This window comes from Urocitellus parryii, chromosome 3 (assembly GCF_045843805.1).
Source record: "Urocitellus parryii isolate mUroPar1 chromosome 3, mUroPar1.hap1, whole genome shotgun sequence".
NCBI lineage: Eukaryota > Metazoa > Chordata > Mammalia > Rodentia > Sciuridae > Urocitellus > Urocitellus parryii.
Window position 1 is genome coordinate 16,104,253 of NC_135533.1, and position 25,697 is coordinate 16,129,949.

Consider the following 25,697-nt stretch of genomic DNA (forward strand, 5'->3'; position numbering starts at 1 on the left):
AAGATGTTTGTGTGGTTTTGTCCTTAATTCTTATAATTGTGAATTACATCTATTGCTTTGTGTATGTTGAAACATCCTTGCATCCTTGGAATAAAATCCACTCCATCATAATGTACAGCCTTCTTAATGTGTTCTTGAATTAGATTGGCCAACATTTTAAGAATTTGCTTTTCATTTATGTACCTTAGGAATCATCAGGGATATTGGTCTATAGTTTCCTTTCTTTTATGTGTTCTTTTCTGGTATAGGTATCAGGGTGATACTAGCTTCACAGAATGAATTTGGAAGTGTGCTCCCTGCACCATCCTCTATTTAATGGAGTAATATAAGAGCATTATGCTTTAGTTTGCGTGTGTGTGTGTGTGTGTGTGTGTGTGTGTGTGTTAGTGTAGTATTGAGGATTATTGAACCCAGGGGTGCAAGAGCTATTTAATGGAGTAATATAAGAGCATTATGCATTAGTTTGTGTGTATGTGTGTGTGGTATTGAGGATTATTGAACCCAGAGGTGCAAGAGACCAGTGAGGTATATCCCCAACCCTTTTTTATTTTGAAACATGATCTCACTAAGTTGCTGAGGCTGGTTTTAAACTTGTGATCCTCTTGTTTCAGCTTCCCAAGTTGCTGGGGTTACAGGCATGTGCCACCATATCCAGCTGCATTAGTTCTTCTTTAATGTCCTGGTAGAATTCAGATGAGAATCTATCTGGTCATGGGCTTTTTTATGCTGAAGGACTTTTTATTACTGCTTCAACCTCTTTGTTATTTATCAGTTTAATTTTTCTATATCCTCTTGGTAAATATTAGTAGGTTATACGTGTTTAGAAATTTATCAATTTTTTCTAGACTTTCCAATTTATTGGAGTACAAGTTTTCAAGATAGTCCCTAATGATTCTCTGGATTTCTGTAGTGATAATTCCTTTTTCATCCCTAATTTTATTAATTTGAGTCTTCTCTTTTTTCTGGTTAGTTTCATTAGGTTTTATCAATCTTATTTATCTTTTCAAAGAATCAATGCTTTGTTTCATTGATCTTTTGCATTTTTAATTATTTAATTAATTTTGGCTCTAATTTTAATTATTTCCTTCCTTTGTAATTGGTTTGTTCTAAGTTTTCTAGGACCTTCAAATGCATTATTATGTTTCTTATTTATTATCTTAATATGTAGGCATTCATAGCTATAAAGTTTCCTCTTGGAAATACTTTTAGAGTCTCAGAGATTGTAATAGGTTTTTTCTCTTCTCTCATTTGATTTTAAGAGTTTTTTAATCCTTCCCTGGATTTCTTTTATGACCAATTTATTCTTCAAAACTGTATTGTTCAATCTTGTGTTTATAGTTTTTCTTGTTGTTGGTTTCTAGTTTCATTATCATATCAATATAAAAAATTTACTAAAACTTTCTTTGTGACCTAAAATATATTCTATTTTGGAGAAGGTCCTATGAGCACCTGAGAAGAAAGCAAATTGGCTGTTGGTGCATGAAAAATTCTAGAGATGTCTGTTAGGGACATATAATTTGTAATATGTTTTAGGTCTGAGCAGTCTTACTGATTTTATGCCTGTATAACCTATCTGTGGGTGAGAGAGGTATGTTGAAATCACCCAGTATTATTGTATTGGGGTCTAAGTCTATATGGCAAGTGTTTTTTGTCTTACATAATTAGGTACACAAAAAATTGGGGCATAAATATTTACTATCATTTTATCTTCTTGTTGAATTATTCCCTTTGCCAATATAAAATGAACTTTGTCTCTTATGGTCAATTTTGGCTTGCATTCTACCTTATTAGATATGAGAGTAGCTATTCTTGCTTACTTTTAGGTTCCATTTGTATCATTTTCCAATCTTTTCACTTTCGATCTATGGCTGTTTTTGCTAGAAAGACGAGTCTCTTGCCAACAATATATAGGTGAGTCTTATTTTTTAATCCAGTCTGCCTTTTAATCTAGTCTGTCTTTTAATTGGAAAGTTGAGTCCTTTTGTGTTTGATGTCATTATGAACAAATAAATCAAACAGATCCCATCAGTTTGATTTATTTCTAATGTTTAATTTGGTCCTAGATTTTTGTTTGCTTAGCTTCTCTTCTCATGAGATTTGTCCAGTTCTGAGCTCTGAAATTTGGTTTTAATTCCTATGTGTTTAGTATTTCATTAAGTATTTTCTGTATTGCTGGTTTAGTAGTCATGAATTCTTTTTGAATGACAGTCCTGCTAGATATAGCAATCCTGGTTGACATCATTTTTACCTGGATTTTAGAGTTTATGATGAAAAATCAGGAATAATTCTGATTAGCTAACCTCTAAATACAACCTGACTTCTTTCTCTTGAGGCTTTTAAAATTTTATTCTTGTTCTATATGTCAGAAAAATTAATGTGTCATAGTGAAGCTCTTTTTTAAAAATCGTGTATATTTTGGTTTCTGAATGCCTCTTGATGCCTATCTCTTTCCTGAGGTTTGAAAAAAATTTCTGGTATTATTTCCCTGCAAATGTTATCCACAAAATTAGCATGTATCATTTCTTTCTTCAATTCCAATGACTCTTAATGTTGTCCCAGAGTTCTTGTATAGTCTGGTCATGGTTATTTCTTTTATTTTCTTTAACACTCTCTAAATATTCAAGGCTGGTCACTTTGTATTCCAGTTCTGAGATTCTGCCTTCTTCTTGTTTTACTCTATTGATGATCCTTTCAACTGATTTTTAAAATTTGATTTATTGTCCCTTTTATTTTTTGGATTTTCTTTTTCTTTTTTTCAATCTCTCTCTCTCTCTCTCTCTATCACTAATATTCTGAACTGACTGTCTTATATCATTTGGTCAATCTTTTTTATAATAATTCTTTTGAATTCTTTATCAGGTGCTTTATTCACTTTGGAGTCAATAGATAGTGAATTATGAACATTAGGTGATATCAGGCTACCCTGTTTTTTTTTTTTATCTTTCTTGCATTCCTATGTTGAAACATGTGCATTTAATAGAATTGGGTTCGCTTCCATTTTTATGTGAAAGTCTCTTTTAAGGCACAGCTTTCTTTTAATTAAGTATTCTGGGATATCAGGCTGTTAAAATTTATTGAAAATATTTCCATGTGTGTTTCAGAGTAACTTTCTATGCAAGTTCTTTGGTGAAAATTAGTGTATTTTGATACAGTGTAAATTGTGTCTGAGCTTGATGATCCCACTTTTTCTGTAGGTCTCACAAGAGTGGGGTCCTTCTAGTAGGTCAGGCAATTATGTTGTATATGGGGATACACCCTCGGTACTTGCTCTTTATAGACTTGACAACTTTGTTTCAAAGGGTATGGGAGTAATCTAGGTTGAAACCCCTCATGGTGTGATGTATACAATCTTTGTGTTATTTCTCTGCTGTTACTGTAGGAGCAGATGTACATGAGTGAAATCTGAGGCCCTTTTCTAGACTTTCTTGCTTGGATCATGATCATTGGTTTGGGTGTTTTATATAGCCTAGTCTTTTTTTTTTTTTTTTGGTACTGAAGATCGAACTCAGGGGCACTCAACCACTGGGCCATATTCCCAGCCCTATTTTGAATTTTATTTAGAGACAGGGTCTCACTGAGTTGCTTCATGCCTTACTTTTGCTGAGGCAGGCTTTGAATTCTCAATCCTCCTTCTTCAGCCTCCAGAGCTGCTGGGATTATAGGCATCCACCATGCCCGGCTCTCTTAGTCTTTGTGTTAAATTATCAGTGACTTTGAGTAGGTTTTGGTTATGTGTGGAGGAAGGTGTGCTTTCTCTTAGCTAGACTGGGTTATAGCTCAGAAGTAGAACTTGTAGATTCCCAGCACCTCACAGAAAAAGGGAGGGGTAAACAACACCCAAGTCACAGCAAACAGTACGACACCTGTGACACTAACAACCACAAAGGCGGGAATGATGGGTCAGAAATTAACAACAGCAAGAGCAAACAGACATGAACTAACATAATATTAAAGTAAGCACCAGGTGTCAAATATGACATTCACAATCCTAAAATTGTAACAACATGAGCGGTGGAGGCAGAAACTATATAAAGTAGTTTTAAAAGATGGCAAAAATAGGTTTTTAAGAGTAAAGAAAACAGAGTAGAAAGGCAAAAGAAATTTTAGACTATTCAAAAGTTGAAAAGAGAAAGCATAAGAGAGTAGCAAGTGGAGGCCATAGAGTGCCAAAGTCTTGGCTTGGCACTGAATCACAAGCCACCACACACTTGTAGATTCAAACAGCAATTCTTTATTCCCGAACTCACACCGGCCTCCACACAGGTTCAGGGGCAATCTAAAATCTGCCCGCACAATTCACCTACTCCACGAGGCTTTTTTCCAAATCCCATTTGAATCTCAACGGGAACAAGCAGCAGGAACACCCTAATCCCAGCAGCAATAATCTTCAACCTCCAACTTCCCTAAAACCCCTATTGTCTTAAACCGGGAACGCCCTAAACTTGTCTTAAACGGGGAACGCCTTAAACTCAAGGAGCGGGAAACTTCCTCAAACTTGATCAGCTCTAAACCCGGATCCGCCCTGGTCTTTGAGCAAGGTCACCTTACTAAAGCATACATGCAATGTCCCATCGAATGTCCTCTAAGCAACATGGGGTACGCTGGCAAGGAAAATTCAATGTGTCATTCCTACTTGGCAATGGCCCTCAGCAATAAAGAAGGAGCAGAAAAAACAAAATAATAAAAATTAGAGAGGTGGGGAGAACATGAGAATTTGGCTAATAGAGGGAGAAGAATAGAGAGTAAGAAAAGAAACAAAATAAAAGTGAAAAAAAAACAAAAAACAAAAAAATCACCACCCCCCAAAAAAAGGAAAATAAAAAGGAACAAAAATTGTAAAGAAAAAAATATATATATACACAACCCTATCAGCAAATAAAATATATGCTTTATTGTATACATAATTCTATATTATTATACAATATTATATATACATAATTATATAATATTATATACACATATACATAATTGCATTTGAATATATATATATTTGCCAATTAGTAAATATATATATATATATATATACCTATTAGTAAATACAATAAGAAAACAAAACAAATCTTTTCTTGCCTTTTTTCTTTTTCTTCTGGTACTAGGGATTTAACCTAGGGGTGATTTACCACTGACCTATATCCCTAGTTCTTTTTATTTTTTTAACTTGAGACAGGGTCTCATCGAGTTGCTGAAGATCTTGCTAGGTTTCTGAGACTGACCTCAAATTTGTGATTCTCCTGCCTCAGCCTCCTAAGTCACTGGAATTACAGATATGTGTTACTGTGCCAGGCTACAAAACACATTCTTAATGAAAAATGAAAGAAATCTTGAATTTCACTGTAGTAAAGGTGGTTGAAGCTGTGGACAAGGATGGATATTCACCATCTCTGCTAGGCTGCCCTTTTTTCCATTTCTTCTTGGGTTATGCATCCTTAGAGAGAGCAAGGACCTGGAGAATTAAACACATCCTTCTTTTATGTTGCTGGCTAGAGTGGCCTGGGGTCAAAGCTAGATGAAATGGCTCTCAGCTTCCCTGCTTACCAGTTTAAGATAGGATTAATGGGAAATCTATTTAAGTTTTGTCTGGACATTCTAGAAAAACCCACTCCAGGGCAGGAGTGTTGCAGAATTCTAAATAGGAATTTCTGGAGGCTAGGGTCTAGTTCTGATCAGAACTTTGAAAAATTTTTAGGTGATATCTGCTCCAGAAAGATTAGATCAATACCCGCTTAGGGCCAGGCAGAGAGCAATCTCTGTTGGGCACCTGGATCTCAGGAGCCTTCCAAGAATTCTCACTGGGGAGGGTAACCAACTCCTATGGATGGAGGGGACTTGGTAGTTTTCACATTCTCCATCAGCCACATATGGCCTTCCAAGCTTCAGTCCCCAAATGTAATCACACCCACCTGTTTGGTTTCCCAACCCTTTTCATCTGGTTGAGGTAATCACCCAACTCCGAGGGAAAGCAAGTTGCCATCCCATCTGTATCTCTGATCTGAATCTCCTTGGAAACAGTCTTCTCTGTGCCTATTTCAATCACTTTTGGCAGGTGCAGCCTTGGTCACATGGTAGGCACTGCTGGGACTATGAGGAAATGTTTGCTGTGGTCCCCAGCTTCTTGCAGTGGCACGCTCCAGCATGGCCTCCTTATGCTGGCCCCCTTCCTCCGCTCTCTGCTCTCAAATTGAGAAACAGGGAACACTTTTCAAACACCGGCTCCCTGTACAACCTCTGAATCAGCTGAACTCAGACGATCTTTCTCTTCTAAAGGTGTTCCTGTGCCAAATTTGTCTTCTCTGTTTCTCTTTCCATTTGTGTTTCCCCTCCCCTCTGTGGTGACCCAGTACAAAGCGGCCACTGGCTTGGTTCTGATGGACTCCTCCTTGTATTCTGTTGAAACACCGGGATTTCTAGGTCTCTTGGAGTCTCTCATGGTCCAGTCTTGAATTTCAGTGAATTCTCGCCGACACCCAAGTCACTGAAAAGCAGAATTTCCCTGCTTTATTTCTGAGCTGCAGAGCCACAGCAAAGTGCAGGCTTCCTCTGTTTCCCCATCTTTTCTGGCTTGTTCTTTTTAAAGAACGTTTTGCCTATTTAAGTCACTTGTTGTAGTCTGCAGGGTACTTGGAACTTAGGATACAAGCCCTTATGTTAATAAGCCTTATAATTGGAGACCTCTCTCTTTCTTTTCCTCATTCTTTCCTTTCTCCCTTCCTCCTTCTTTCTTTCTTCCTTTACTTTATACTTAAAATATAAACCCATGGTCCTTTACCACTAAGTTACAGCCCCAGTCCTCTTTATTTTTGAGACAGGGTCTTTTTTTTTAAATTTTTTTTTTATTGGTTGTTCAAAACCTTACAAAGCTCTTGACATATCATATTTCAAACATTAGTTTCAAGTGGGTTATGAACTCCCATTTTTACCCCAAATGCAGATTGCAGAATCACATCGGTTACACATTCACCTTTTTACATAATGCCATACTAGTGACTGTTGTATTCTGCTACCTTTCCTATCCTCTACTATCCCCCTCCCCCGCCCCATCTTCTCTTTCTATCCCATCTACTGTAATTCATTTCTCTCCTTGTTTTTCCTTCCAATTCCCCTCACAACCTCTTTTATGTAGTTTTTTATAACAATGAGGGTCTCTTTCCATTTCCATGCAATTCCCCTTTTCTCTCTCTTTCCCTCCCATCTCGTGTCTCTGTTTAATATCAATCTTTTCTTCCTGCTCTTCCTCCCTGCTCTATTCTTAGTTGCTCTCATTATATCAAAGAAGACATCTGGTATTTGTTTTTTAGGGATTGGCTGGCTTCACTAAGCATGATCTGCTCTAGTGCCATCCATTTCCCTGCAAATTCCATGATTTTGTCATTTTTTAGTGCTGCGTAATACTCCATGGTGTATAACTGGCACATTTTTTTAAGAGACAGGGTCTTATTAAGATGCTGAGACGGGCCTTGAATTTGTGATCCACCTGCTTCAGCCTTCTGAGTCATTAGGATTAAAGACATGTGGCCATTAATAAGACTTGTAATTATTATCCCGTGATTCATTCAAGACTCTGATATCTGAGGGGGTAGAATACATCCCCAACTGATATTTACACAGAATGCTTAACACAGTGTCCAGTGTAAAATAGTACAGAGTAACTTTTTAATGAATGTTGATTCTGGGGAGCAAATAACATTAAAGAAGACCTGAATTCTACTCCTCCTTCTCCATCAGCAACCTATATGGCCTTGGGTGTGACTCATTTAACTTTTACAGCTTTCAACTTCTTCGTTTGTGAAATGAACAGTGATGACAGATGATCTTCAAGATTCCTCCCAACTCTGACATCTTATTGACATTTTCATTTGTGCAAAAGACAACTTTAATCATTCAAATAACTTCCTTGTCCATGACATGCAAGGAAAACAAAAGCAAAACTGAGTTTCTTTCTTTGTTATATTTATTTTTTAGTTGTAGTGGCACAATACCTTTATTTTGTTTATTTATTTTTATGTGGTGCTGAGGATTGAACCTAGGGCCTAACACATGCTAGGCAAGCGCTCTACGATGGAGCCACAACTCTAGCCCTGAAAAACTGAATTTCTTTAATGCATTTGACTACATATTTCATGTTAATTCTTGAGGAACTGTTCTTTTTATTTCTTTTCTTTTTTTTCTTTATACTGGGAATTGAACCTCAAGAGACTTTACTATTGAGCCATGTTCTCAGCCCTTTTTTATTTTTTATTTTGAGAAAGAGTCTCACTAAGTTGCTTAGGGCCTTGCTGAGTTGCTGAGGCTGGCTTTGAACTTGTAAATCTCCTGCCTCAGCCTGCTGAGTCACTGAAATTACAGGTGTGCACCACCAAGCCTAGCCAATTCTAATTTTTATGAGCTTTCTTGGTATTAAAAAATGATCCCATACTGAGTTAAAATACTTTTTGCTATTTGTTTAAATTAAATTTATAATTTTGTATGTTCCTTGTTTCAAATAATATTCTAATACTTATAATACTCTGTTTTGGGTAGGGACATAAAAATATTTTTTAAAGAACATAGTATTTATTAAAATAATATTTATCAGTCAAAAGGTTTATAACATTATAAATAATTTTGAAAAATAACGTCTTTTTGGTAGCTTCAATGATAGTGTCACAATTGTGTATCTTAGTATTTTCATTTAGCATGTCATCAGAAAATTGTATTGTTTCTACATGGACTTATAATTATTATCTTGGAATAACATTCCTTCAATGGACATTGAAAAATTTGATTATTTTCCTATTGTTGCCTTGAAAAGACCACTTTGTTTTCATCATTAAAAACAATTCTATAAACAATATCTTCCTTTACTTAGAGTCTTCTTTACTTAAGATTTTTTTTTTCTTAATGGGCATTTATAGAAGTAGGATGGTTTGGTTAAAGGACAGTACTGTTAATTTTATAGATAACTTTGGAAAGTATTCACAGAAGTACAATCTTGTGAGATAACCCATTTGATGTAGGTTATAATGAATAAATATAGAAAATGGATGGTAGAAATAGACAATCCTGGGTTGGAAAAAATTCACTGAGGACCAAGTCCTATTGCATCCTCCTAGTCTTCCATTCTTTTGATTGTTTTTTGTCCTTATGGTTACAAGATGGCTATTATGCCTCAAAGTATTGAACTGGCTTTCTAAGCATGAAAAAGGAAGAAGAGCAGAGGAATGGAGGGGCATATTATCTTTCTGTACTAATCAAGCACTTCTCTTGAAGCCCCATTTGATTATTCTGGCTTTGAGCTCTTTGTTCAGAACCAGCTCACGTAGACACACTTCACTTCAGGGAGATTTGGGAAAGAGAACATTTTATCCTGTACATCTTTGTAGTCTAGGATGATGAGGAAGAAAGGAGCCATGAATAGCTTTGATTTTAAAAAGGCCATGGTATTTGCCACATGACTTTCATTACTTCAATTGAAAATAAAGGGTTGGCTTTCACTTATAACAATTAAAAGGCAAACTCCTTCCAGGAAGCTTAGAATTGTATCCATCTTTGAATCTTCAGCATTAGCACAATAGAAGAGACTCCAGAACTGTTTGTGATATACTGAAAAGTCAATATATGACCCCTGGAAAATTCAGATGGGTTAACTAAAAAGTCACATTAGATTAGCCTCCTATGTTTGGTAGGGTTTCTGGTCTGATAATTTATGGATATGGAACAGAAATAGAATATTGGACATGGCCCCTAAACCAAACATTGCACATAATAGAGAAATGTGGATTCACAAGAGTCCAACTCAATGCTTTAATGTGAATTTTAATAACTGTACACAAAAGTTCACAATAGAGCGCTAGGTATTTAGCACCAAGAAAGCAGGGTCTGTAGTCTTTTACCTGCTGGCGTCTACAACAGGGTGTACGTATCATATGTGGGCACTTAGTAACTGCCAGCTGTCAGTCTGGATGGAGGTTTCTAGGGGCACACGGCACCCTCTGATTACAACCTTATTCTTTTTATGAGGAGATTTATTGATGACTTTATTGGATATATTTCATATCAGGCCTGCTCTTGAATAAGTAACCCAGTGGGCTAGTGAATGTAATGAATGACAAACTCCAGATCCAAAGATTTTTGAATAGGTAAATGATGGTCAGAACATTAACAAGAGGAAATTTATTGGAAATAAATGTTAATTCCTTCAACTTGCCCCTTGCTCAGCTTAGCTGCTAAAGTACAGAAACATGGATGATTATATGATTTGTGTAGTGCACCAGCTGTTAGAATGAGGAATAATGGTGAAAACTGGAAAGAACTTCATGACAGAGCTTACTGAAAACGATGGGGTTGCTCAGACAGCAGTGATTCCTCCATCACCTCAATTGTCCATCATCACAGATGCCATGGGAGTGCCATGCATGAATGGAGGACAGGACTGGGTGATGTCAGAGACCCTTTCTCTCCTGGAAATATAGGACTATTATTTGTAGTTAAATCAAGTTCAGAGATTCTCGATGGGAAGGATCCCTATCAGTAGAACCTAAGAAACTGTTTTCCACTTTAATTCAACCATCTATCACTATAGCTTTATATTTCATATGGCAAGGATCTAAGTCAGAATCTAATCTTTCACTCTGGATTTAACTCAAAAATTCTCTTTCTCCCGTATTGGCTAGTAAATTTATAAGCCTAGCGCCTTCCTCATTGGACCTCTGCTTTTCCTTCCAGACAAATGAATGTTGAGTGAGAGCCATTCATTCAATAAACATTTATTGTTCACCTACTGTGCATAGCAGTTTTTGAACATTAGCTAAAAGAGCTGTGTTCAAATATGAGAAGAAAGTCAAAGAAGGAAACGGACAGTGTTTAAGCACTAGGAAGTGCTTTGAGGGAAATAAACCAAAGTTATGTCGTCGTGTGCAAGGAAGGGCAGTTTAGGCATTGTCAGGGAGGCTTCTGAAGTAAGATCTGGATGATGAGAAGCAGCAGAATGTAAAAGACTGGTCTTGTGCACCTCCAGAATGGCTTGCCCATCCCCACTCCCATCTTCCACACCCTTGTTCCTCTGCTTACTCAACAGACAGTTCAGCTGCGATTTGCCTCCTCCCTAGCTCTGCAGGCTGTCTCCACCTCCTCCATTGAGGGCTAGACTCTGGCACAGCCTCTGCACCAATGGCATAGGTAGGAGACTTAACAGGGTGGTGCTTGAGCTCAATCTAGTTCTATTCTTAGAGTTCCACCCACCAGAAGGAAGAGTCCTGCTGTGGGGTGAGTGAGGTGATCTATATTCCCTCATAGCTGCCAAAAGAGTTAGTTACATAACCTAGAACCAAGGATGAACTCCTTCCCTAAGGGATCCACTTCAAACAGTATGTCACAGGAGACAGACAGAACTACAAAGACAGACAATACCTTCTTTTTCCTGTGAACAGAATGTCCTTAGGTGCAATATCTTGAAGAAGATCTGGGATGATACTTGTTTGAGATAGAACAGTAATGATATAAAGATGAGTCCACCCCTCCCCCACTCTGCACCTGGTGAAGGTGATGTTGTCCATCTGAGAAGAGGGATTAGATTTGCAGGTCCAGAAGCTGAATGATTTAACATACCCAGAGATGTCTGTTTTCTTATTTGCATACTCAAAAATCATACAAGATGCATGCTTAAATCAGAAGATCAGTTTCCTTTTCTGTGATTAGAAAGTTTTGATCCATTTCAAAGAATTGCACTTTTTTAGTATCAAGGTAAGTCAGAAGTTGAATGAATAATTACAAAATTGCTTAGTAAAATAAAAAAAAAAAAAAGAAAAGAAATTTTCTAAGAAGATGACTGGTATTTTAAGCAACTTCTGGGAAGGTTATCCCCACAACAGAACTTGTTTGTCTCATGCTGAAATTGTGCTTTCCAGGTGTCTCTCTGCTAAAGTTAGGGTGCACAGGCAATGGATGTTTTTTAAACCCCATTTCCTTTGTTGAGCAATCCGATGATGCACTCTTTCAACATGCAAATACACACCTGATAGGTCCAGCTGGCTTTCCTGTTAGTCTGGGAGACATTCTGTCTCCTGTTGGTATGTATTGATTTAATCAGCAAAGCCTCAAGATTCTAGTGAGGGCCATGCAACTCTGCTCCAGTGTCACTGTTTACTCAGGTGTCTCCACAGGCGTATGTGTATATTCATTCTTTTTTCCCCCCCATAAATGGTTGCATACTGAGTAGTTAGGTTGAATCTAATTTTTATTTTTAAATTGACCTTATGTTTCGAGATTGTTTTATATTACATGTCAGTTTGCTTTATTTCTTTTATTTATTTGTATTATTTCTTTCCAGAGAATTCCATTTTTTTGCAGGAATAATAACTTAGTAACTATTATTAACAATAATAAATTAATATGTAATTATAAGTTATACTATTACTAATATACTAGCTAGTATATATATATACTACTAATAATACATTAGTATTATAACAATAAATTAATGATTTAGGTTGATTCCAGTCGAAGTTTTGAGTACACTTACAAGAATGGCAGAGGACAAATTTCTGGAAGTGGAATTGGTATATTAATTAGAATGTGCATTTCAAATGTTGATGCATATTGCCAAATTTCCCATCAGAGAGGCTGTACCAATTAAGCTATACCAACAATTTGAAAAGGGGTTGGTTTTCCTGTGCCCACACTATCAAACTATTTATTCTGCAAATGATATTATAGTTTAAAATTGATTTCTTTTATAATGAGTAGTTGAAGCATTTGTTTATATGTTCAAAATGATGTACATTTCCTTTTTTGTTGACACACACTTAACTGTGGCTTACAATATACACAACTTGGTATGTTATTACATTGTATGCTTATTTATGATCATGGGGATATGACAGCATATAGCCTCTACATACACAGGGAGAGATAGACAAGTGACAAACAGTTATAGTGGTCCAGGCTTACTAGAATAGTAGAGTAGGAGCCTATTGGATGGGGGTCCATCATGGTCTAGAATGGAGGTTTCTAAAGATCTGATGGAGGTGTGGGAGTAAACAATAATATTAGGGATGACACAAGAAGGAAGAGGAGATAACATGTTAGACTTTACACTAATGACCATATGATAAAACCAGAACATTTTAAAGTAGAGGGGTAGCATAGCAGAAATATCTTGAAGTCATGCGGGGAACGGATACAGAAGGTATGACTGGGAGCAAGAGTCATGAGAAAGTGAGTCCAGTAATTCAATTATGACAACATTTGCTTGGTCTTAGGGATCCCCTCAATGTTTGGATCTTGCTGTTGAAATGCCTGAGGGTCCCCTCGGTAGAAAGAGTGATTGCCTCTGGGTGAAGTGTAAAGACCTGCCATCTCGCAGCCTGGACATGATTCCCAGCTTTGCCAATTTCTACTTGCACATGCTTGAGCAATGAGAAAAGCTACTCACACTTGAGGGGTGTTACGAAAACGTATGGCGGTGGATGTGTGAAGTGCTCAGCACAACACTTGTCATGTAAAAGCAAGGGCTTAATAATTGCTAGCTGTTTTTATTTTTATAACCTTCCCTCACTCCTCTGGAAATGCCTTTGCTTTTGTCTTATTGTAATATACCCGTGTGAGGAGAATTACAGAATGTTGGAGTTGGAAGATGTTTAAGGTAGCTTGCTCAGTCTCCTAATTCAGAGGAACAAACAAACAACGTGTTCCTAGTCACGCAGTGCCACCCTGAAACTCCTCATGGTCGGGTTTCTTACAGCAGCCTACATGAACGTGTATAGTTTGGTTACAAACATCTACTTTGAGGTGTTTCTCATGTTTGCTGACAGCGGTTATTTCTTGGGAGGAAACCCCTAATTTAGAAAGTGGTCTATTTTAAAACACTTTGTAGCGCACCGTTCAAACCGCACAGAATTTTCTATAATCATAGAAAGAGGCGAGGCGTACAGTTAGCTTCCGCAGAGCCTGCAAGATAGGGTTTCAGCCTTGGGGTCCTGGTAGCTTGAAACGTCCTTGGGCGAGCCCCTGCTCTCTTTCGGGTCCTCACTTCTACTTCCCGAATGCTATCAGCCTTTCTGCTTCACCGAGGACCCGGTGATCTGATTCAAAAGAACAACTCTTTAGGGAGCGCCTACTACGTATTTGGGATGCACCTGGCGAGGAAGTGGGCAGGGGCGTTCAAGGATGCTGGGGTCCCACTTTTCTCCATCAGAAAAGAGGCAGGCGCTTGGCACCCCATCCCCTTAATTTATATTGCAAACGAATTCTCTCCAAGGTTCCCACCGACCACGCTCTTATTATGTTCCCCGAATGTTACCCAGGTCTGGAGGCTTCTGCCTGGCCCCGGCTCTGCCCTCCCCAAAACCGCGCGGGAGGGAATACTGCCCTGGGCATTGGGCTTCCGGAGTCTGTGACCAAGGTGGGCGCCGCCGCTCACGGGCAACTGCCAGCGCCGAGCAATTCTCTGGTCCTGGTCCCCGTTCCCTCCTGCTTTAACCAGGGCGCGGCACGCTCTCCTCCGAGTTTCCCCGGGCGCTCTTCTTCCCTGAGGCCAGTGTTGGTGCCCCAGCGCCCCTCGCCCGGGGGCTCCTCGTTCCCTCTTCTCCTCCTCTCGGGCAGCCAGTCGCCTCGGGGCAGAGTTCGGGTTCAGCCCTGGGCTTTGCTCAGGATTTAGGGAAAGGCTTGGGGGTGGGGGGCGGCCGGAGGGCGCGGGCTGGCCGGGGGAGGGAGAGGGAGAAGGCGAGAGGTAGCCTCTGATTGGTCGGAGAGGGGGAGTGGAGGCACGGAGTTTCCCACAATGCCTCGGTGCCGTGCAGCCGCGGATGGATGCTGCGGGAAGGGGCTGCCATTTGCTGCCCCTGCCAGCGGCGCGCGGACCTGCCCGGGCTCCTGCAGCCGCCGCCGCCGCCGCCGCCAGCGCCGTCCGCGGGCCGGGCCTCTACAGCGACGCCGCCTCGGCTCCCTCCGCGGCCGCCAGCGCGGTCGCCATGAACCCCAGCTCCTCGGCGGGAGAGGAGAAGGGGGCGACGGGCGGCAGCAGCAGCGGCGGAAGCGGCGCCGGGAGCTGCTGCCTGGGCGCCGAGGGCGGCGCGGACCCGCGGGGCGTAGGAGCAGCGGCTGCGGCGGGGGCCGCTGCCCTAGAAGAGCCCGCGGTCGCCGGCCAGAAGGAGAAGGATGAGGCGCTGGAGGAGAAGCTGAGGAACTTAACTTTCCGGAAGCAGGTCTCTTACAGGTAGGCGCCGGGAGCCCAGGAGCCGCAGACAGGTGCCGCCGAGGGCGGGGAGCCACTCTTCTCTCCAAGAGGCGCTTCCACGGAGTTGTTGGGGTGCCTCGTAGTCTCAGTCTCTCTCCTGCCCTCGTCTCCCTCTCCCTCCCCCCTTCTCTCCTCTCTCTCTCTCTCTCTCTCTCTCTCTCTGTGTGTGTGTGTGTGTGTGTGTGTGTTGTTCTCTTCTCATTCCATCATCTGGGCTGGAGGGAAGCTACGTGAGCCTGGATTCCCCCTAACGCCAAAGGAGGGATGTATTTGTAATAGGAGAGAAGACCCAGTCCCTGAGTTCAGGATAACAAAAATACGTGTGTGTGTGTGTGTGTGTGTGTGTGTGTGTGAGAGAGAGAGAGAGAGGGGGGGGGGAGGCACAGACCCAGAGGTTCCTAGTTTCCTTGAGAAAAGTCATCAAAGTTGCCCCTAAGCCAGTGTCCTCTCAACCACTTGCTCCACCCTCCAGATTTCACTTGATGAACCTTTGGCACTACTTGATGACCGAGGTCACTTTCCTGAGCAGAAAAGAACAGCACTATACCTGCCTGGAAATCCTCCACTAAGGGAGAGTAGGATACCCGTCTCTTATCTGTAGATACGCCACTGCTTATGAGGGTTACGCATACATGTGCTCTCTGCTTCTCTGCTGGGTGTGACCAGAAGATGATGTGGGGAGCCTGCTGGCAAGTGAGGGGTGAGGGGGAGAAGTGACCCTCACATGTACCTAAAGATGGATGTATTTGTGAAACAAGGACAGTGTGAGATAGATGGCCATCAAATTAGGACAAAAAATAACCCCTAATTGTGTCAGGACCCAAACATGAGAAATGAAGATTCAGTACCGTTCTCTGCACCCCCCCACCCCCATCCCCAGATCCTCAGGCAAGAAGATGCTGAGACTACACTTCATGCTTATTGGTTTTAGAAGTTGAGGTGAGAAGCAAGCATAGATTTATAAAGATTTGTACTTGATATTTGTGCTTTTTATATTTTCAGTTTCTGGAGTGTTTCTTGAAAAGGGGTCAGTAAGAGCAGTCTTATAACCCAACTCCTTTTGAGTTAGCAGTACCTTCCAGAACACCATCTAAAGTATTAAGCCTGTCACACCATGTGCTGTTATGTAAGCAAAAGCAGATGACAGAGGTGTGTGGGTTTGCGAGGGTGTGCTTTATTTATGGGGGCAGGTGTGTGAATCACTGGGATCCCCACAGGCATTGCCTGGACTGGAGGCCCTGGCACTGGGACATGTGCTGTGTGTCTAAATGTGACTTCTGATGCTTCCTAAAGGTGTTCCTGGTGTGGTGACAGCTTCTGCATCCTGTGCATGCATTCTGCTTCCTGCATGCTCAGGGAGTTTCCACCTGTGTTGTTCTCTTAGTTACTTACACAGATCAGATCCAAGTGGATTTTTCTTTTTATATTTTCAGTTTCTAAAAATAGGCAGGTGGTGGGGAGTGGGGCCGCTCTAGGGAGGTATGCTAGGACACTGCTGGCTCTGCTTCCTAGCTTCAGTGGCCCTTCTGGCCCTTAGGGGAGCAGGGACCACATTCAGCCTAATTTAGGTGATGTGCGTTGGGAGGGGGTGATTATGGGGAGCACATGGTGGGTCTGGATCCTGGGCTTCTGGATGAGGGATCCTCCTGAGTGATCAGTATTCATCAGACTTCTCATTGGGTGGAGCTACAAAGCTGTCCTTTGCAAGGGAAATCATTCCAGTTTGCCTCTTGGCAGGGGTCATTCTCTGAGCCTCTCTCCTGGAAATGTACTATGTATGAACTGTGGCTTTCTGCGTTGTCTTGCACAGGCAACCGGCATGTGTAAGTGTGTACTCACACATAGGCAGTGTTTTTCTAGAAAGTGATAATAAATAATATTGCATCTGCCTTAAAGTTCGTAGAAGTGGCTTCTACTTCTTGGACATCATTTCTTTTTAATTAAAGCCTCCAATTTAGTGAAATACCTGTATACACGTTACCCCAGGTTGCTGGTTAAAATGTTTGCCACCTTGGATTTACAGCATTGAATTCTCTGTGGGTGGGACTTCTTATCAAGTTCCTCAGGTGATGCTGAAGCACAACAATGTCTGAGGATTGCTGCCCTATTTTTTCTTCCCCAAAGGCTAAACTATTGACCTTTGAATTCATACACCCTGCCCAGCCAAACGAGGCCAGGCAGTTCCCAAGCCAGGAGAAAGACAGGGAGGAAGTGGGTGATTTCACCTGGCACATGTTTGTCCAGGAGCCTCTGCATTTTGATCACTGATATTTATTTATTTTAATAATTTGTTTAACAATAAAAAATGGCCTACCCAACTGCCATGGTGGCCATTTGTGCTGAACACAGGGATGCAGCCAGGCCTGACAGATTCTACTGGAGGGCTAATGAAAGGTATGTAAGGAAAGAGCAGTTGGGCTCAGGTTGGGTGTGGGCTTCTCAGTGAGGACAACTCTGCCTAGCTCCTGTGGGTCAGCTGAGGACGGGGACTGGTGGGAGTTACTGGAGAGGAGTCAGAAAGGCCTCCCTGAGTGGAGTCTACACAGAAGAGTTCAGCTAGAGTAGGAGGGGGGGTTGCTTGTGTGCAGGGGATCCTTCGAGGTGGGGAAGTGGCAATTTGCAGGTAGGTTAAAAAATGTCTTTGGAAGCACATGGATATTTGCAGAATGGAACTTGATAGAAAAGGAGAAGGGGCTTGGGGAGAGAGGGTGTGTGTGTGTGTGTGTCTCTGTGTGTAGGGGGGTCTCATCTGCTCCTCTTGTTGCTAAGGAACATATAAGCTAGGGTTTAAAAATAAAATGAAGAGTGGGTGGGCATATGCAGTGACTCCTGTCTTTTTAGGAACCAGAGCCCTTTACAAAAAGCCTTTAAATAACTATTTCTGGAGGCAGATTATTCATTTTGCTTGACTTTTACTTTGTTAAGTAAAATAAACTCCTTTATATACCCCTAGATTTCCCCTCATTATCTTTCCTTTGTTGGCTTTTTTGGGAACCGTTTTTTCCCATGAGAATTTTTCCTTTATTTCAGAACTTGCACCCCTAGAGCAAATAGTCTCTGTAGACTGTAAAGCTGAAGGGTTTAGAAGGCAGTGCAAGTGAGCTGGTACTTTTCTCTTAAAATTACTACTTCTTTTTTCTTTGCAAATTATGGTGCTGCAACAGATACATATGTGCAAATGACTATATAATGTGTAGTTTTAAAAAACTGCTGTAAGAATTCCCATTTAAGTCAGTAAAACTGAAGAGAGGGAAAAAAAAACCCTTTCAGTAGCACACAAGGGAGGGAAAGAGAAAGTTGCTGATGTTTCTTGTCTTTCAAGCACTATGCTAAGCATCACTGTATGGTCCATCTTACTTGATATTCATGACAGTCCTATGATGTCATCATGCCTATTTCTGTTTTTTAGAAAACGAACCTAAAGAATAGAGCTCAGGCAGGAGGCAGATTTTAAACAGAGATCTGACTCTGAAGGATTTTCTCTTTAGATTACATCCTCAAACAATTATTTTAGACTTGAACTCTCTCCTTGCGGTTCGTGTGTGTGTGTGTGTGTGTGTGTGTGTGTGTGTATGTGTGTACCTATGTGTGTCTGTACAGTGTAAGCTGCTTCCTCCACAGCATTCTGTTAGTTATTGTATTCTACATTATCTCTTGTGTGCTTTATTCTTTGCACAATGGTCCTTTGGTTGTGTGATTGTAGGGAACTCCTCTGCTATGATGGAAATAAAAAATGAATATAAATTCATGATCAGTGGCAAGTAGATTGATTTCATGTCTGAGAACAAAACCACCTGCGTGTTATCTGCCATTTCTGTGAAGCCATCCATGTTAGAGGTGAATACGTCTTTGGAAATAATTCCCATGAGTGTTGTTTAGAGGGACCCAGGTCCGGGGACAAGCTGCCCTGTCTGTACTTCCCTGGGCAGCGCACAGAAGAAGATAAAGTGTGATTTTGCTTGTTAGGAGGCCCGGGCAGTTACCACTACTTGTAAGAGCTCAATGCCTGTGCTTCAGTTTCTTCATGTACACAAGCCAGGATGGAAATACTTGACCTTTCTTAAAGGAAGTTTTTGTAGAAGTAGCAGCAAGGAATATTAAACTTCTTAGATTAGCCAATCAGGAAAAGAAAAAGATCTTTTATTCTTGTTAGGTTGATGATACGAGCATATTATGATCATCTCTCAGTATTTGTGGGCAATTGGTTCCAGGACCCTTCTGCAGATTTCAAATCTTCAGGTGCTGGAGTCCCTTATATAAAATGGCATAGTATTTGCATAGAACCCGTGAACATCCTCCCTTAAGCTTTCAGTCATATCTGAATACCCATAGTACCTAATACAATGTAAATACTATGTAAATTGTTGTCACAGTGTATTGTTAAGCAAGTAATGACAAGAAGAGTCTATACAGGCTTAGTACATATGCAGTTATTTTTTCTGCATATTTTCAGTCTGTGGTTGATTGAATCCATGATGCAGAACTCACAGATACAGAGGGCTGACTATATCTCCATTTTGTGTTTTGTCCCACAAAACAAGATTGTGTTATTATAAGAAACATGTTGTGGAGTTGGAAGCCAAATAGGGTAACCCGGACATTGTCCTTCCCTGGGCACTGGAATCAGTAGTGTCTGGGGAAACTTTTTTTTCTGAATGTCATTATCAGTATCCTTCTTTGTAAATCAATTTTATTTTATGTTTTTAATCTGTGCTTTGCACATTTGTTAGATATTTAGAAACTTCAGGATCAGATTATAGCCTCAGTTCTAATTTAATGTTTCCTTCCTCAGTAATGACTTAGGTACTGACTCGGTGTCGATTTCCTCAGTTAGGACATGCACCAAGTGAGCTTCACTTCAGTTTATCCCCTCTCCACTGTGATCCATATTTTGGAGACTTTGCACAGCACCAGATCCTGTGATTTGGGGGCTGGAGAGGTGAAGGAGGGCTTTACTGCCTTTCAATTCTGTTGTGGCAATAACGCCAATGCTTCATGGGGCCAAATTAAATTAGAGGCACACTGGCTCTTTCCGACACTCCACTTTCTAATCTGAGAAAATGAGGACTCCCAGGGAGGGCCAACCTGGCTGTACCTCTGTGTTCTTCAGGGTTGGGATCTGGGATATGTGTTTCCTATGTGACCCCCAAGGCGCCCCAGAAATTGAGTACACCGTGAGATCAGAAGCATCTGGAGAAGCCATTGCTTATGCCCCGGGCTGAGATGTTTGTGCTCACATGGGTGTATTTGCAGTGGTAATTCTGGAGACTAATATAATAAAGTGTTTCTCCTATAATTGTGGTTTTAGGACACTAGTTACTGCAAATGAAGGTGGCTTTGAGCTTTAGGAAGGAGGGTCAAGAGCACAGCCAAATATAAGCCATTAGATTTGAATCTTAAAATAACCATAAATGGACTACTTTTTAATTGTTTGAACTGGTTGGAGCCTATCGAAAGACATAACAAATCAGTATACTGTAGAAAATTAAAGAAATAAAACACCAACTTATGTCTGCCTGTGCATAATGGGCTCATCTCGTGTCTGGCTTGCTCACCAGGCGGACTTCTTAGGGAGCTTGTCCACTGTGTGTGGATGGTGCTTGGACCTTCCCATTCTTATGTGGCTTCTTCAACAGCTGTGTTAGGACCACACTGTAATTTTCTGTCCTGGGAATTAGACTTGGGTTTGAACCTGGCATCTTCCAGCTGATCTTGGGCAAGTTATGTAACCCCTTTGTGGTTCAGCAGAGCCATTTCTAAAGTGCTGTGGTGGCAATACCTGTCCCGGAAGTTATTTGTGAAAATTAAGTCAGTTACTTTATGGAAAGGGCTCAGTTAGCACCCTTCTCAGAGACAGCTTTGGTAATTCTTGTCTACACTGAGTTGTTAGCCTCGTTGAAGACAGAAACTGCACCTTATTACTTGATTATCTTCCTCTTCTTGCTCAGTAGGTATTGGATAAAATATTGAATGAATACAACTTACTGACATTTTCAAATCAACTACCGTTGTTCATCTGGGCACCATCTCAATTGCGATTTCCTTTCCATTAAAAGAAAAGTCCGTCTTCTCCTTTACGTTTGGTCCAGCAGCCCAGGGCTGTTGCTGCCTACAGCTTCCTGTTTGAGTACCTGCTCTGGCCTTTCAGCCAGCTGTTGGAGGCTCAAGAGGGGTGGATGAAGTGCTCCTTAACCATCTGTTTGCACTTTGTCAAAGAAAAGGCCTTATTTTGCCTTCTGAGTAGCACTAATTAGCCCTCTGGTTCTCTTTCTGTCTGTCTCATCCCTGTCCAAGGGGCCGCATTGATGTTCTCTTCAGGGAATTTTCTCTTGACGTTTCCTTCTGTGATTAGAACTTAACAATGCAGAGAGAAGGCGATCCAGTGCTCCTGGGTCTGTCCAGGCTGCTGTCCAGCCAGCCGGCAACCTCTGCTGTGGAGGGCTTCACTCACTCCTTCCTTCCAACCCATTTGTTTGATGCTGGCGGGAAAGTTGTTGAAGGAAGCATGGTGAGCTTCCTTGGTGACTCTTAGCTTTTGCTTTGTTTTGACCTCATTTAACCACAGCTGCTTTTTCTTCCTGTAACCTACGAAGCCCTTGAAGAACGGCTTATGAGTTTCCCGTCATCCTCAGAGAGAGGTGCATGAACCCAGTGTGGGCTATTCTGAAGAAACCAAGTTTGGAGTGTGTGCGAGCTGGCGAGGGGGAGGCCGTGACTGGGAAGGGGTGGGAAGAAAGTCTTGGTGGACAAATTTGAATGTTAATCCCTTTCAGCCCTGAGTTTTGTGTGCTTTTGAAATGGAGCAGATATCATTCTTTAAAGGCTACGGCTTTCTAACAGGGACTTCTGTGGTTCTTGTATCTAACCTCCGTGAGTTTCCTCAAATGGAGATTTGCCTTTAGATGTTTAGCCTCATAAATAAATTTCTGATAAGGAGCCAAATCTGGTTGAAGCTACATTAATAGTCTGTTTTTTGTTGGATATAGAGGAAAACTTTCAAAGCTTAAAATGATAATAATTACACTGCAGTTAAATCTCATTATTCTTACCCTTCAATTATTCAAGTAGGGTACTGGTTAAGAGCCCTGACTTTGAAGTACTGCTGCCTAGGTCCACACTCTGTGCCATAGTGCCATAGTTCTCCCATGTGTAAAATGATAACCATAGCAGCACCAACCCCATAGGACTTATTTCAAGTTTGAGTTGATACTTATAACTCTCGTTGTCACAAAATAAATGCCATGTGTGTTTATTAAAGTGGTATTCTAACTTAAGTCCAGCATTTATTGTTCTTTAAAACAATGAATGTCTGTTAAATGTCAGTAGCTGATGGTAAAATTATTCAGATTTTATGAAAAGGAGACAGACATACATTCAAGGCTTTTTTTAAAAAAAGATGGACATAATATCTTTATTTGTTTTATTTATTTTTTATGCGGTGCTGAGGATCAAGCCCAGTACCTTACAAATATGAGGCAAGCGCTCTACTGCTGAGCTATAACCCCAGCCCCCATTCAAGACATTTAATTTGCAGGTTTTGGTGCTCATGAGGATGAAGAATATGGACTTTCCCCTGCATTCTACTTTTCCTTGCAGTGCTGGGGACAGACCCTAGGGCCTCGTGCTTGCTATGCAAGTGCTCTGCCATGGGCCGCAGCCCCAGCCCAGCAAAGGCTATCCTTACTAAGTGGCACCAGGAGGCTGCTTCTGGGTGCTCTGGGAAATGGAGTGACAGAAGGCAGAGGTCAGGGAAGAGAGGTACAGTGAGGGTGCAGAGGGGTGGGGGAGCAGTGACGCAGACGGCCAGAGGGTCACCCAAGAGCAGGAGGTCAGGTGTGGAGGTGGGCCGGAGGGGTGGCTGGGCTTCTCAGTGTCAGGAAGAGATAAGTAGATCAAGATAGAAGCACTGGAAATAGAGCTGTCACCTGTGACTCCAGAACGGAGGCTGGTCCTCTTCGGGCCTGTCCTGGTGATGTCCACCTCACTACACAGACGCTGGCCGTCAGAGGACAAAGCCCCCCCCCTCCCCCACCGCCTGCCCTGGATTATTTCAGAAATGGGAGACTCAGCCTTCTGGGGAGTTCCGAGTTAGCCCAACCAGGCCAAACAGCAGCATTCATGTTTAAAATCTGTAGATAGCTTTTAAATATTTGTTGAACAAATAAAGCTGGCTCAGGACAAATACATTTTGAAGGGATGACCCCGTCCCCCTTTTTTTTTCCCTCCAAAGTCAAAGATAACACCGTTTGGCTATCTGTGTATCACATGGATTTGTAGGAAATAGCCAGAAAATAGTCTCCCTGGGAGGAGTAAAGTACATTTTTAAATGTGTCGTTCCTTTGATGTGAGAAAGATGCCAAGACTTCTATGGAAAAATTAGTATCTATTAAAAAATAACTTGAAAACAAGTTGTTTAAAGATAAAAAGAGTCTTATATAAGCCTGGGTGAAAGCATTTGGAAAGGGTATCGTTTGGAGGCAAACTTCTGGAACATTCCTCAGGCCAAAAGTTCTGGGATCCCATCATTGTATGTGACAGGCAAAGAGGCAAGCCCTCTCAGAGAGCATTTCCTGTGGAGGCTTTTTAGGGAAAGTCTGACTTAAAACAGAACCTCCTCTTTAAAACGGCCTCTTCTCAATGCAAAGACGGAGTCGTGATATGTATTTGTTTCTCTCTAGTTGATGGAAGTCATTATACAGGAAACAGAAAAAGTGTGAGCCCCAGAGGCTGCAGAGCATGATCTGCCCTGACAGAGTGCACAGCCATGGGGCTGAGTGGCCTCCCCACCTGACTTGGCTCCCACTGCTGTAAGGAGGCATCGTGGACCAGGTGGTTTACCTACAACAGACACTTCCCACAGGTCTGGAGGCTAGAAGTTGAGATCTGGGTGCCTGATCAGGTAGGTTCTAGTGAAGGCTGTCTTCTGGGCTGCAGGTGGCCACCTTCTCGCTGTGTGTCTACAGTAGATGATGGTAGAGAGCTCTCAGAAGGCCACTAAGCTCATTCTGCTTTTCTTGACCTGATCCCCTCCAGAGGACCCACCTCCTCATGCCGTCACCTTGGGAATAAGGATTGCAGCATGTGGATTTGGGGAGGACGCAGACATCTGGTCCAAAGCTCCAGCCCACCCTGCCTTTTCTCACAATGGCCTAGGAGGTGCCCCTGATAGATCGTTCCCTGAGGCAACAAAAAGCAGTCCATGCACTGGTAAATGTTTGGTAAAGTGCAAGTCAGTGAAAGGAAGACTTTGTTCGGTACAAATACTTGCTGCAAGCGGTTCGCTTACCTCACTACCTATGAATATTAATCATTACAAGTTATTGATTTTATTAAATGCCTATTCTCTGCCAAGAACTACTAAGCATTTTATATACAGTATTTCATTGAACACCCAATTTCCCTTTTGCAGATAAAGACATGGAGGTAGACTTTAAGCACCTGCCTGGTCACCTGGCCAGTTAAGTGGCAGGCATATCTGCAGAGGGCTCCCTGCAGGATGCTTCAGTCATGTCGATCTTCACTTTGGTTCTTCCTTCACCCTTTCCCATTCTCTGTGTGCAGACAGGCATGTTTCCTCAATCTAGTGGCTCATTAGACCACAATCCCCAGAGGGCAGAAACCCATATATTTCATCACGCTGGGCCCCACTAGGCCCACCAGGACACAGAGGAAGGCCTTAACAGAAGTCAATTGACAAGAGTATATTTATTTTCTGTCTAAGTGCAGGAGCGAGGTCTGTGAGTAACTTTGTGCTACTGTCAGTTGCAGGGAGGTCAAGGTTGAGCTTTCTGAAAACGATGCGAATTTTCCATTGCATGAGTTGGGGAAATGAATCCAATTTCATGAGGCCAGAAAATGATTACAGGGATTATAATCTCGTACTATTTCCTTTAAATTCTACTTCTAGGACAAGACCTCATGACTTGTTTAATCAGAGGGGACCCGAAGGGGGTAAGAGATTGTATATAGATCAGGGTCTAGTGAAGAAGTGAGGACCAATGTACTTGTGTTTGACATGGCGCAGATGACACAGACAGCATCATTTGAATAAAAAAAAAAATCTTAGGAAAAGTGGGTCTTTTACCTTTCACTAGTGACCTGTTCAGGCTGCAAGTATTTATAGTATTAATTTTTTCATAACAATGCCCTTCAGAATTCATAAGTATGTTCACATATGCAGTTATAGACACCTAGAAAGTTCCAAAGGAACATTTAAAAAACCTGAGTCATTCTTTCACATTTGAAGAAAACCTTCAGAATTTCTTCGGAAAATAAATCTCTAGCTCAAAAATAAACTTTGAAGCTATTTAAAGATTAAAACAGAAGCTTTCTATGAGCCAGTGCAGCGTTACTTGTAACAAAATCTAAGGGATTTGGCATTTTTTGTTTGTTTTTTTTTGAAAACCAATTTTTGGAGATTTCTTTAACTGTTAATAGTGACTAAAGTTAGGTACTTAATAATAATGAAATGTGCATGGTGCTTCTA

General features: G+C 41.4%; 1 protein-coding gene across 2 annotated transcripts in view; it reads left to right on the top strand.

The window, feature by feature from the left end:
- Nucleotides 1–14,780: 14,780 nt before the first annotated feature.
- Nucleotides 14,781–25,697, top strand: part of Dgki (diacylglycerol kinase iota) — a 414,620-nt gene continuing 403,703 nt past the window's right edge. For both annotated transcript variants that reach the window (XM_026398565.1, XM_026398566.1), the window contains exon 1: nt 14,781–15,190. In XM_026398565.1, coding sequence (XP_026254350.1) covers nt 14,781–15,190 — 410 coding nt within the window. The remainder of the gene's footprint in view (nt 15,191–25,697) is intronic.